General features: G+C 39.9%; 1 protein-coding gene across 1 annotated transcript; it reads left to right on the top strand.

Annotated features, from left to right (window-relative positions):
- Positions 1 to 486: 486 nt before the first annotated feature.
- rab2a (RAB2A, member RAS oncogene family) lies at positions 487 to 12,883 on the top strand. Its single transcript, XM_037275651.1, has 8 exons — positions 487 to 708; positions 3,592 to 3,663; positions 4,055 to 4,122; positions 5,531 to 5,613; positions 5,937 to 6,029; positions 6,599 to 6,710; positions 8,509 to 8,577; positions 10,726 to 12,883. Exons 1-8 carry the CDS (start codon positions 663 to 665, stop codon positions 10,819 to 10,821), a joined length of 639 nt encoding a protein of 212 aa, XP_037131546.1. The 5' UTR covers positions 487 to 662; the 3' UTR covers positions 10,822 to 12,883.
- Positions 12,884 to 13,338: the final 455 nt, after the last annotated feature.

Genomic DNA, 13,338 nt, shown 5'->3' with positions numbered 1-13,338 from the left:
TCCTCTCTACAGGCAAAGGCAAGTCACTACACTTCATCTGAAGCAGCAAATTGTTTGTGTGGGTGTTATACTGTTGTCATAATTATGAGGGAGGAAAAAAGCGCACCAGAATTTTTCATAAAATCTTATGTGCAGCAGTGGTCAAAAGTTTGGGCAGTTTATAGGCAGTGACGCTGATTTTATATTTCAGCTTCAATGCTTCAAATTTGAAAAATACTAATAATTATATAACTTAAAATAATCATCGTCGTCATCATTGTCACGATGATAATCATCGTCGTCATCATGACATCATATTATATAATATTACCTTCTATAATATTTCCTTCTAATATTTTATAGCCTCTCACGCCCCTAAATTAGTAAAGATCAAAAGTACACTATGTACGTACCAAAGACAGACTAAGCTACATTGCTGTCTAAAAGCTTCAGTAAATTTCAAACACGACACTCAGTGTAGTTTCCGAGGACACGTGAAGTACACATTGTGTAGCGTGGCGAGGGCGGACCTAGTGACGTAGAGCTGAGGCTCTGGCTGTTTATTGTTCCTTCTCCGGCGCCGACACAGAAAAACAGGTTGACAACCAGCATTTCAACGCAGTTTACAGTCGGGTTTACGAAGGTGTGATAGTCTGGACAACTAACTGCGCAAATTGGGGGCCATGGCATACGCTTACCTCTTCAAATACATCATCATCGGAGACACAGGTAGGTTGCAACAAGCGAGACTTGATGTTAGCATGCAGCTAACGGTTAGCATGTTGCTAGCGGTCCATTTCCGCAGTGTTGGATGTCCAATGACGTGGTAAAAGTAGAGACGCAGAGGTGGGATGACAGTTCCCGTGCTTTGCTCTTATCGCATCCTTACAAGATTGTTTGTAAAACAGTTATGCTCATCAAGTGTCCACATTTCATGTAAAACTATGTCGGTGAAAAGAATTTGTAGCTGTAGCTGTTTACATTAGCCGAAACAATACGGGCCTCTGGTCCAATTGCGTCCAGGGTGGGGGTGTTAGCTGTAGCCAGCTAGCTCAGTTGAACTGTCTAGCTAACGTTTTGGAGTTAAACCAAATGTTACGCAAGCGACTATCACATATCAGTAAACATGCATGCGCAACTTTAGTAATATAGTGCAATCGAAATAGAAATTTCGATGACAAAATGCCAGCGGGCAGCAAGCCAGTTCGGAAAGCTACGCCTCAAATATTCCCTGAAATGGCGTAGATCGTTTGTTTTTCTTAATCACGTTTATTGATTGAGTGCAGGCGACTCGATGCTGTTTATTTTCTTTATATAGAGAGCTTCTCCTTGTCCACTCCTTTGCATGTGTACTACGTGGTTGAACTGATTTATATTTTCATCTGGACAGTTGCCTGCCCTCATGAGAGGCCGAGCTAGTTCGCTTCGATTGTGGAAGCCGGTGTATTTCTCCTGTCTCAATATTAGGAGTAATCAACATTTTACAAATACAACTGGTTGCTTATTATGAATCAAAATAGGTCAGTCGAATTAACAACTATTTTGATAAATTGTTTAGAGCTTATCCTAATGGTCCAACTTTTTCAGCCTCACAAAACAAAATATTCTGATTGCTTCATTTTGTCATGGTAAATAAACTGATTAGCTTTGTGTTGAATGAAAATAAGACTTTTAGAAAATACCTGCGTTTACTTTGAGAGCAGTGATCAAAGTCAAAGTCATTTTGCTCTGTTTTCTCACATGTTACTGTCCAAACTAGACCGAGTCATAATCAATTTATAGAAAAAAGTAATAGTTAGTTGACTCTCACATATTACAAAGTAATAGTGTTTGCATTCATAGTGTAAACAACCTGTGACTGAGATGTAGTTGAACCTGAATATATTGAATAATTTAAAAAGAATAAATAATCGATAGTGACAGCCTAAATGTTCTGTGTAGTGTCATTAAGAGCCTACTTGGCTGCGACACACATTTGAGATGCTAAATCACGCTAAATTAGTACGATGTCTGAAGAAGACCATGATGTCACAACATTAGATTAAATCCATATGAGTATTGCTGTACCAAAACTACCACATGGCAAAGTAGGGGTCATCGGTTTTTCGATGGGGGATCAGGTCCCACAACAACCAATTTGTATGCAAATTGGAATGAGAATATAATCCAGCAGTGAAGTTATAATCACAGTCAGTAAATATTTAGGAAAAAACTTTACTCGGCCATAAATGCAGAACAATCAGATAAACTGTGAAGGTTTGTTTGTTTTCTAGTTAGTTGTGTTGTGGTTTGCTGGAACATCTTAAAAAAAAGTTTTTTCAAATTACAAACTTTCAGTATCCTCTAAATAGCCAATAAAATATAAATAACCATAAAAAGTATCTCTTCTTAGACAGCAGGGGCTAGTTTGTAATGAGGTTGAGATCCACCGCAAGCTGGAACGCACCATAAGCAGTAGTAGAATTATAATCACACCCCCTCCATAAAAACAGTCCAGTGTTCTATTTTTAATAAATCATGTCATTCCTCAGCATATGTTGCACTGTTCACTCAAGCATCGCTTATTCAAAGTTTACAACATATCAATTTACTGACATTGATTGACATCGTATAGATAGTAATCGTATAGATATCTATGTTGTAAAATACAAACGAGATCATCGTTATCTGTGAACATTGTTGTATGTTAGGGTAGATAATCAGCCCATTAATTGGTTGGTCCCGAATCAGAGGAAAAAGCTGGTAATCTACATAGTTGGAAAGCAGTCAACATAAACTAGTCTTAAGAGAGGGAATAATGGAGACGCAACTGAGAATTGGTGTAATGGTGCATGAACATCAACTGTGATATTCACTTACTAAGTAGAGAAGCTTGATTATCCAGTCTGTTTTGCCAATGGGAAAGCTGTTTGTTATGTGATTAAAGGTTTAGTCAAATTAAATTTAATCAAATTAAAAAAAATACAATTATACACACTACAGTGCAGCACACCGTCACCCACACACATCAGTCTGTTGACATTTTATTAAAAGAGAAGCAATACACAGATGACAATGTCAGGCGGATTGAGTAAATCATTTTGATGCTATGTGAATTGCATGGAAGAGAGAATAAAGCAGCCACTTATTCTACGACTGTCCCCCATACTCTTTGACTTGTGAGTGTGTGGATGAGGTGCTTCCGGGAACTTTTCCCCTTTCCAAATCAAAAACAATCCTAGCGATCCGTAACACTGGCATAAAGCAGTCATAAAACCCGACTTATTATTATCAAACGCCTTTAAATTAATCACGGAAATGCATCAAATCACTAGCGCTAAGGTTTACACGCTATTCATTGGGCTTCGGACGGTCCTTATATCATCCATTTAAAATACTACTTAAAAACGTATTTATGACAAAGAAAATTGGGGTCCATGACCAAACTGTATTAGTCAGAAAGTCACGTAGAATCAAAGAGAGTAAATTGAGATTTTGGTGTAATATTTTTGTATAAATATTACCCATTTTACCATTCTCTCTTTTATTTTTCCTCTCTTTTTTTTTTTTTCGAAGCTATGATGTCATTGTATAGTATTTAATAACGGTGATTATCTGTGTGTGTCTTTTCAGGTGTCGGAAAGTCATGTCTATTACTACAGTTCACAGACAAGAGGTTTCAGCCTGTTCACGACCTTACCATTGGTGAGATTCTCTGCTTTTGTACATTCTGTAGTTTCCAATAAAGTTAAGCAGTAAAGAATACAGATTGATAGATGCAAACACGCGCAGTGCTGGTATATTAAGCTTATATTTTTCATAACGATTTGTAGGACATTAATAGTTCACTCTATGTTCCTGAATTATTCTGAGATATCCTTAACACGATCAGTGTCTACACATAAGTTTTAACATCATTAAAGTCAATTTGAGCAAATTGGGTGTTTCCGAACCATCAAAATGGTTGCCTTTTGCATTAATCCGTAGCTCAAAAAATCCAATAATTTGATAATCACTGACTTAATTAACCGTTGCTCCTAAACTCAAGATGTCAGAGAACATTTCTGAACTATCTCACGCTCTCTCCTAAATGCAGGGGTGGAGTTTGGAGCGAGGATGATCACTATAGATGGCAAACAGATTAAACTGCAGATCTGGGATACGGTAAAGTATATCTATTTTTTATCAATGTGTGGATTCACATGAATTATCGTAATATTTTTACACATGAAAAATTGAGTGTTTTGATACTGTTCATTTAAAAAGTATACACTTGATTAAGTGTTGAGTTTGCAGGTTGCACTTGTAATGGAAAATTAATAAGCCATTAGGAATACGACTGCGTTGTTCTTAGTTATTAAGAACATACTTATTACTGTTGTTTACACTGCTGTGCAATTAACCTATTTAGCTACTCCAGTGGATAAAGTATTCTGGAAACACTTTGATACATTATTAATTCCTTTAGTAATAAACCAAACCACGATTGTATGGTGTGTTTTATTCAGTGCGCAATCTGACCAGCAGGGTGCGCCAGAGCTCCATTGCAAATGTTTTAAAGAAGCAGCCAAGCAGTGGTTGTCAGCCATGATGACACACATCAGCCTGCTGCAAGCCAACCTGAAGACAAGTTGAAACTTGTCACCCGTCCATGTTTTCTGCAGTTCATAAGACAAACAAACTGCTGTTTGTATCTGGACATGATATAACACTTACCAGTGTTTCTTCATCAGGCTACTTACAGGCTGCAAGTATGAATGTATATACTGCAAAGCTTCAAATCTGGGTTGAGTTCCCTGGATAGATGGATTTTGGGTGACTCGTTAGTTCTCTGACTCAGTGACTGATTGCCTCACCCCACGGCAAGACAGGCTGACAAAGTTGGATGACTGGGCGAGTGATTCACCCACAGCGTGCCCGTTGGGTTTAACAGCTGAGCTCTACGCAGTGCCGAACTGCAGCTGCTGGCACTGAGAGCATTTTGTTTTGTGTGTGTGTGTGTGGCCCAGATGAGACACAGGCAACATTGTGACTGTACATTGAGCGGAGACAGGGCATGAATAGACATGGCTTGGGGCTCGGTAGGAACGTTTGCTAATGGGGAGAGAATGAAATGATGAGTGATGTAAGGAACAGACAGTGAAGGTGACAATGAAAGGGGAATATTAGACGGCGGTGTAAATGAACAAGATGGCCTGCTGGCCTGTCCTTTAAAGGTTACATCCGTACTAGTTAGTGGGAATTTTCTCATTGTTTTTGTATGGACAAAAGTGAGTTATGACGCAGGCTTGAAGAAACAGAAAGAAATTGTGAAAGATAAGGGGGAGCAAGTAAGAGAGAACTCCATTGTATCCAGTTACAAATACTTCTCTGTCCTGTCTTCTCCACAACTGGACAAAATCCTGGAACTGGAATCTGGTTGGCGAATCAGGACTGGACAATCTAGTTGGTTATAGTGAATTTAAATCTAAATCACCAAAAGAGAAAACCAAACGATCGGCCTTTGTCTACACCCAGTTTAATTATTAAGAGTTCAATTTCTCTTGATGAATATATGTATGTTTCTCTCTAGGCTGGTCAGGAGTCGTTCCGGTCCATCACCAGGTCTTATTACAGAGGAGCAGCAGGAGCACTGCTCGTCTATGACATCACAAGGTAACAGCCAATCACAGACTCCGTGCACTATTAGGGTTCGGTTTGTTCAGTTTGTATTCAGTGTGTTTGATTAAAATAATAAATATTTTGGAGTTTTTATGCCCATCAGCCAATTTTTTTTCTTTGCAAAATGTTGTTTGCTTGCTTGTTTAAGTACTGGCCTACTTCTGTGGGAGTATTTAGTGCCCCTTAAAATATAATTTATTAATTCGAGAAGGAAACGCAAGGTTTTTGAACAAATCTCTTGATGTACTCATTTATGCTGGGTACAGTAGCTATGAATGTCATGTTGTGATCAAGTCATGGTCCACATTTGATTTCAGGAGGGACACTTTTAACCACTTGACGACCTGGTTAGAGGATGCTCGCCAACATTCCAACTCCAATATGGTCATCATGCTCATTGGCAACAAGAGGTTTGTTTTGGATTGAGATAGACTGCATGTTTGAAAGATTTTCCCATCAATCCTATAAGGGATTGGTTCGAAGGTTCGTCAACTAGATTTAGCTTCTGAGCCAGACTAAAGATAGCATGGACATTTTAAGATTAAAAAAAAAAAAAAGTCATGAGATACTTGCTTTCATAAGACTATTGACTCACTTTGTACCTGAACTTAAGTAATGTGTTTTGCAAGATAGATGCCTGTCAAGGGACAGCTTGTCAGTGTAATTGCAGACAACAATGCTGTTGCGCTTTGCTTGATATGCGTTCTCGTTACTTCAAAATAGGGAAGTTGCAGCAAACCTCAGCTTGTCACCGTACAAATGCTGTTTTTTTTATGTTCCAATCTTGTCAATGTCGAACTCTTGTGGTACCTGTTGGGTGGACTCAAGATCGAAAGAAATATGTAACTTGATAAAGATGAATACATTGCACACCTCAAGACAAAAAAAAAATCTGTAATCATACGTTCAATTGTTAACTGACTGGTTGCTTCCTCATTTCAAACGATTTCTTACACCATTCCACGTTTGTGCCTTTCAGTGACCTAGAGTCACGGAGAGAGGTAAAGAAAGAGGAAGGGGAAGCATTTGCCAGAGAACACGGCCTCATATTTATGGAGACCTCAGCCAAGACGGCCTCAAACGTAGAGGAGGTAACAACACACTCTCTCACGCAACAAACTGTCCTTTAACTTGTTATGCAACCAAAATCTCCTCCTGCCTTACACAATACAAACCTCCTGACATCCCTAAAAAATTGATGGCATTATTTTACAGACTATTTTCAACCCACAAGCCCTTTTTACAAAAACACCGGATATTTATCAAACTTAACAGTACCCATCAAGATTTCAATATGGGAACTCCGGAGCTATACATGAATCATCCCCACGCAAATCAAAATGATTTACATCAATGTGAAATATCAAGATGTTAGCACTGCTCTGCCTTCTAGACACACCTCTGGTGTTAGTGTCTAATGAATGCACAGTGTTGTCTTCTGGGACCTTTTTCTCACTTACCCAATCACATAAATAATCCCATCCTACACTCCATAGCATGCCAGCCCCAGGCGTGTGTGTGTTTACATTGATTTTTTTTTTTCTCTTGCACCCCATTTTCTGTCCTATCACACACACACACACACACACACACACACACACGCTTTCGAGAGCTCTCAGGGGTTAAAATGAGAAGAGGGTGTGCACACGCGCCTTGTGTGTGCGGTATGATTAATTTGTCTCATTAGTGTCCTCTGAATCCTCCTGATACCGCTCCTCTTCTCGGCTCCCTTCATCTGCACTCGCTCCATCCCTCCTCATCCACCGACGTCCATCGTTTCCTCTTTATCCCCCCTCCCCCTTGCTTCCTCGAGCTACCCGTTTTTTTTTTTTTCTCTCGTCATCCAGCAGCGACCCCCTGCCCCCTCTGTCCTTCCCACCATTCATGTCTTGGTCTCCTTCAACCCTTCCCCTCCTCCTTTCTCCCTTGTCGCCATCAACCCTTTTCTCCAGCAGTATATCAGCCAGTTAAAGTTCATACATATTCATAGCCTTCGCCCCGCCTCCTCTGCCCAACACCCAACAGCCAATCCGTGTCGAGGGTTTGACATCAGAATCTGTGGGTGGACACTGGGTTGATGGAAGGAGACATTTCTGTAAGCATCCTCTCCTCATCTTTGTCCATTTTCCCATTCCTTATGATCCTGTCTTCTGCCCTTTTTACTTCTGCTCCTCCTTTTTGACATTGTCAAGTCTTCTCATCTTTCGCTACTATCCTCCTCAAATTTCTTTGCCGCCTCCCTAGCCCATCTTTACAATGTATCTGAATTAAAGTCATGGGACTCAAGGCAAGTAAAGAGGACAAAAGTGAACAGGAGTGCACCAGAGAACATCCCCTGAGTACGTTAGTCTATTTTTACAGGGTGCCAGACGAAGAAGATAAAAAAATAAAAAATAAAAAAAAAACTGGCTTTTGCCTGTTTAATTCGTATTCCACAAACAAAACATTTATCAGAACACTGTGTTCCGACTAGTTGGGCTGCACAAAACTAAGAAAATGTTGCTTATAATTCATTGGGAGCATTGACATTTTTGGAGAAATTGAAAGATGGTGTGGCAAGTAGTGATTTTAACATCAATGCAACATAATAATAATATAAACCCTAATAATTTTAAAATCGTAAAATAAAATAAATCATAATCATTTTAAAACCTGTTTTTCATTACAACTGTTGTTCCCCTGAAATCCAAATTCTTCCTTTTACTAAAATCTTAGGTTTTTTTTTTTTTTTTTTTAAAGATTTTTTTTATTTTTTCATCATGCAAGGTCCGTCAAGAAACATCTCTGTTCTTGTTTTGTGTTGTTGGGTTGTGACCCACCCAGCGTTCAGTCCCCTTGTCGGCATAGTCAAACAATAAGGCTGTAGTGAATCTTCTGTCTCCATTTCAGGCTTTCATCAACACAGCCAAGGAGATTTATGAGAAGATCCAAGAGGGTGTTTTTGATATCAACAATGAGGTAAGAGACTTGACTGGTCACTTTTTTTTTTGTCATTGTCACTTTCCCTTCCATCCAAGGCGTTCTCTTGCCAAACGAAACTCCCGACATTCTGCCGCTTTTCAGTTTTACCCGCTTAATTCTTGAGATTTCCTCTCTCTCTTTCTCGCAGCAGTTTGCCAGCTCATAAATTCCTCACACTCCAACAATGTCACAGTCATTTAGAAGAAGACAAACATTCATCCAGTCAGCCACAGGCCAGTTCACCATCATCTAGTCAAACAGATGATAATCTTTGTTGTGGAACAGTTGCCCAGACAGGAATGTTGGTACTATGTGTAATCAGGGGAAATCTGACATTTTTTTGCAAAGGTACGCTGGCAACACTTTTTATGTTTCAAGAGGCAGTAAAACTTCAGCTTTTACTCAAACCTTTCTTATTCTTATTATCATACTGCGTTGTTTTTTTTTGTCTTGACATTTTTGTCTGTTGCTTGCCAGTGCAATCACCGGAGCTAAAGATTACCTGTTGACAAAACAAAATGTCATATCCACACTGCTGAGATTTTTTTTTTTTTTTTTTACACAATGCTAATATGATCAGTCACTGAATGTAGTGAAATGCCCTAAGCCAGGGGTGTCAAACTCTTTTTTTTTTTCGGGGGCCGCATTGTAGTCATAGCTTCTCTCGGAGGGCCATTATGACTGTCAACCCAAATAAATGTATGAGCGCCTCATATTATATACAGTAAAAGCTACAAAACAAACTGACAAATAACTCCTTTTCAAATCAGATGAGTAAAAACTGGTCAAATATTTAAAAAAAAAAAAAAGATATTAAAAGTGAAGACAATTTGCAATTCTACTAATGACACACAAATTTGATGCACAATTTGTCTTCGCGGGCCACATAAAATGATGTGGCGGGCCGTATCTGGCCCCCGGGCCTTGAGTTTGACACCTGTGGCCTAAACTGACCTTTTTTGGTTGTTGTTTGGCAAGGAGTTTATGGATCCTCATGTTTGCGTACTGCTTCCTGCTTTGAGCAGCATCGAATTCCCTCTTAACCGTGTACCTTACATAATGAGAATCATTCTCAGGCATTTGGCTCCGTGGACTTTCACAGACTGTACTTGCCAAAAATCCTTGCGAACATGCCCGTTAATATCGACAGAATGTGTTGCATCTAAACACAAAATCCGTGCCAGTGTGCGTCCATGTCCACATACCGTGGTCGAGCCAACCAGTAAGTCCATGTTAGTCCGTTAGCCAGCCGTGAGTGGTTTTGTTCAAAACAGCAAGATGGAATGAAGGCAGGCCAGCCGGCCAAACCACATCAGCTGACTGACTGAGAGAGAGTAAGAGAGAGAGGGAGGAAGGGAAGCCCCACCAGAAATGTTGGCAGCCACTATGAGAAAACACTCACACACATGGCCTTAGCTCAATAAACGTGATTTAAAGGCATACAGTGTTTCCCAGAGGCACGTCTGCTACTGAACGTAGGAGGGTGAGTTACGCTATAAATGAAGGAGATAAATAAATACAGAAGGAGAGGGAGAGAGCGAGCTGGCCACACAGAGGAGAAGTCGGCACATTAATGGTAAGTGAAGGGGAGTGTGTGAGTGTGTGTGTGTGGGGGGGGGGGGGGGTTCAATTGAACAGAAGAAAGCGAGACTTGAAAGTGATACGTCTCTCAGCCGTCCGCCCACCTGCCTCTCTTTCGCTCTCTCGAAGGTTGTCTTTTTTATTCACGCCATTCATTTCTCATCGTATCTTTGAGAGCTTGTGTTTCCTCTGCAGCACCTTTTGCTCCTTCTATGCTGTGATCTTACGAGTCCCTGCAGTCACTATAAAAGCAATGACACATTTATTGGGCAGGATTTTTTTTTTCTCCCTGTTTGTATTACAAATCACTTTGTTCCTGCTATTGTTTTTATTTTTTTATATATTTTTTCTGTGATTTATTTCCGACCGAGTCCATGCTGTAAGCGTGATTTTGTGCTAGCGTTAGCTTGCCCCGTTGCAAAGTCCAAGCCTCTAATTTGCTGCCGTCTTCCCAACAATTATATCATACTGATGCCTTGGGGGGGGGATTTTGCATGGGTAATCATTCCATATGTTGTGAACGCTTATCGTGATGTCACTTTCATTCTCACTGTCTCCATTCAGGCTAACGGTATTAAGATCGGACCGCAACACCCTACCACCAACTCAACACTGCCCGGTAGCCAGGGAGGCCAACAGGCTGGAGGCGGCTGCTGCTGAAGGCCCCAAAACAGACCTCTTCATCCTCCTTTAACCCCTGAATCCCCCCCCCCCCCCCCCCCCACTTGCGTTTCTGCAGAACTTTGCAGGCTCAGTAACAGTTTGTTAATCTGTCTCTCTCCATCCTGTCATCCATCCCCTTGCTTTCCCTCTGTCAGACCACCCCTTTTTTTTTTTGCTAAAAATCATACCCGAGAGTCTCATGGCAGCAATTCGTGATCTCAACCCTTACAAGAATGGTGTCAGGTTTACCTCACTAAAATTCTAAACTTCACATTTTCCTTGGGAAGATGCATTGGTTTTAACTGGGTTTTTTTTTTTTTTTTTTTGGTTTTTTTTAAATTGACACCAAGAGGATGATGATAAGCTGTACTGGGGATGATGGTAGTGAATTTGTCCAGCCAGAGACATGCCTGTGGGTGGGTGGGGGGGGGGGGGGAATATACCATCTGACACTGACTGGATGGAATAATAAACCATGTGTTGCCTATATACTCACATCGCCACATGTTTTTAAAGAAAACGATGCAGCACATTGGTAGCAAGGCATGTTTGTACATGTAGGCCCTTGCGTGTATATGATATAGACATTCCAATGAAGTCAGTCTTTCAAGTCACTACCCTCTGCTCATAAAACTGCTCCCCTTCCTTCGTTTTGTCTTCATGTCAACTTGCAGGTGAAATGTATTTAATGAACACTAAATAATCATATGGCTGTTTTAAATTGTCCTGGAGAGAGAATAAAAGACCAAACTGTCGAGTGTGAGAATGAATCCTTTTGGAATGGTAGAAAAATGAAGAAAGTTAAAGAAATGTCAAGGGGATGTTGAGAGCAGTGGCTGTCATAATGAAGTTGAGAATCAAACAAAAAAAAAAAGGAATAATTGGAAACGTTTTGTTAACTGTATTTATCATTCGCTATTCTGTGTATATATGGCTGCTTAGATTTTTCTCTAGCTTCTTTGGCTGTTAAAAAGTGGAACTTTGGCAAGTTGCGGTCTTCACCGGGGCTTTAATATTTAAAAGAAATGTAAAAAAAAAAAGAGACCTTTGTGGACCTTCAACCATTCTCGTTTAAATCCAGTTGCTCACCAACCCTGTTGAAAAGGTTGCTGGTGCCCTTTTCTTTTAAATGACAAATGTGAATGATAACGGGCAGTTAACAAGATCACGTAGAGTCCCCCGGTGGAGAATCGACTCAAATGTCAAGGCATCTCCCTTTTAAGCAAGCTTTGAGTCCCACCATGAAATAGTTGGCAGATATATCACGTGTTGTTTAGAGCTAGATCAATGACTCCTGCTTTGCAATGTAACAGGCATCATTTTACTCTTTTGAGCATTGTTTACTTATTCTGTTCATATTTCCCCTCGCATCCCTACTGCTCTTTCTCTGACTGTGTGGTAATTCTTTTTTTTTATCGCCAAAACAGCATGTTTACCATCAGGATCAGCTGTCTGCCTTAACTCCACCCTCTTGTGAGATTTGGACAGTTGCTAAAATGAGTTAGCTGCAAACAAACATGCTTTACCACAAACCTGTGAGATGTATTCCATTAGACACACTGTTGGGGTGTTTGATTTAAATCCTCATCAATAACTCCCACCCATTCCCTGTGCGCACACACGTGCCCTCCACACAATATATAATGTACGATCTTTTAAGGCCTGGAAAGATATGGGGAAGGATCTCTGTTGTTGTTTTTGTCATTTTAGATATATATCAGATATTAATCAAGTCAATTGAAGATTATTCTTTGTAAAGCGACATGTAGGATGTGTGCGCGCTTAAGTGCACGTGTGTGTCGACAAACAGCTCCACAGTGGTTACAGGGGGAGGATCAAGCCAAACCTGATGCATCTATTTATCTATCTATGGATTGATCTATCTTACCTGTGTGTCCCCCCCCCCCTCTCCCTTCCCCTCTCAATCTTCATTTTTCCCGCTTCTCCTCTTGCCCCCAAAAGTTATTTGTTGTGTTTGTTCTTTGGAAGAAAATAAAATGAAAAATGAAGAAAAAAGAATGCTATCACAATAAACTGAAATAAAACATTCTAAACGCAACATGTCACTTTTGTTTGTGAAGTTGGGAAAATATGGTGTTTAAGAATTTTCTTTTTTTACTGGGTCTGTTACTCGCTTTGTCATTGAAAATTGTACTGGTGTTTGCTTTTCTGTATTGTAAAGCAAATAACAGTGTTCTTTATATTGTATTTTGTGTCCTACGTTTGACTGACAATTAGTCCACGTTGTTTCAGACTAATGATGAGCAATATAAAAAAAATGGAGATCTAGATGAGGACTTGATTGCGTTTCATGATACTCGTTTGAGGTTACTTTTGTATGACGTATTGATCCCTGTGTACATTACAGGGATGTTATTTTTTCGAACCTGATCAATCATAATGAAGTCGACAGCAAAGGTTGTATATGTAATTTTGGTCACCATGCTAAACCAATAGGGGGCAGCGTATTCCTATGAATTTATTATTTTTGTGGGATACAGATAGCACGTTCTA

Source organism: Syngnathus acus, chromosome 17 (genome assembly GCF_901709675.1).
Source record: "Syngnathus acus chromosome 17, fSynAcu1.2, whole genome shotgun sequence".
Taxonomy (NCBI): Eukaryota; Metazoa; Chordata; class Actinopteri; order Syngnathiformes; family Syngnathidae; genus Syngnathus; species Syngnathus acus.
The sequence above is the reverse complement of the archived record's forward strand: the minus strand, read 5'-3'. Positions and strand labels throughout refer to the sequence as shown.

Excerpts from the sequence above, each read along its gene's own strand:
- rab2a (XM_037275651.1), top strand. The coding sequence starts at position 663 with ATGGCATACGCTTACCTCTTCAAATACATCATCATCGGAGACACAG. Across the intron at positions 709-3,591 it reads CATCATCATCGGAGACACAG|GTGTCGGAAAGTCATGTCTA; the intron begins GTAGGTTGCAAC and ends GTGTCTTTTCAG. Across the intron at positions 4,123-5,530 it reads AACTGCAGATCTGGGATACG|GCTGGTCAGGAGTCGTTCCG; the intron begins GTAAAGTATATC and ends GTTTCTCTCTAG.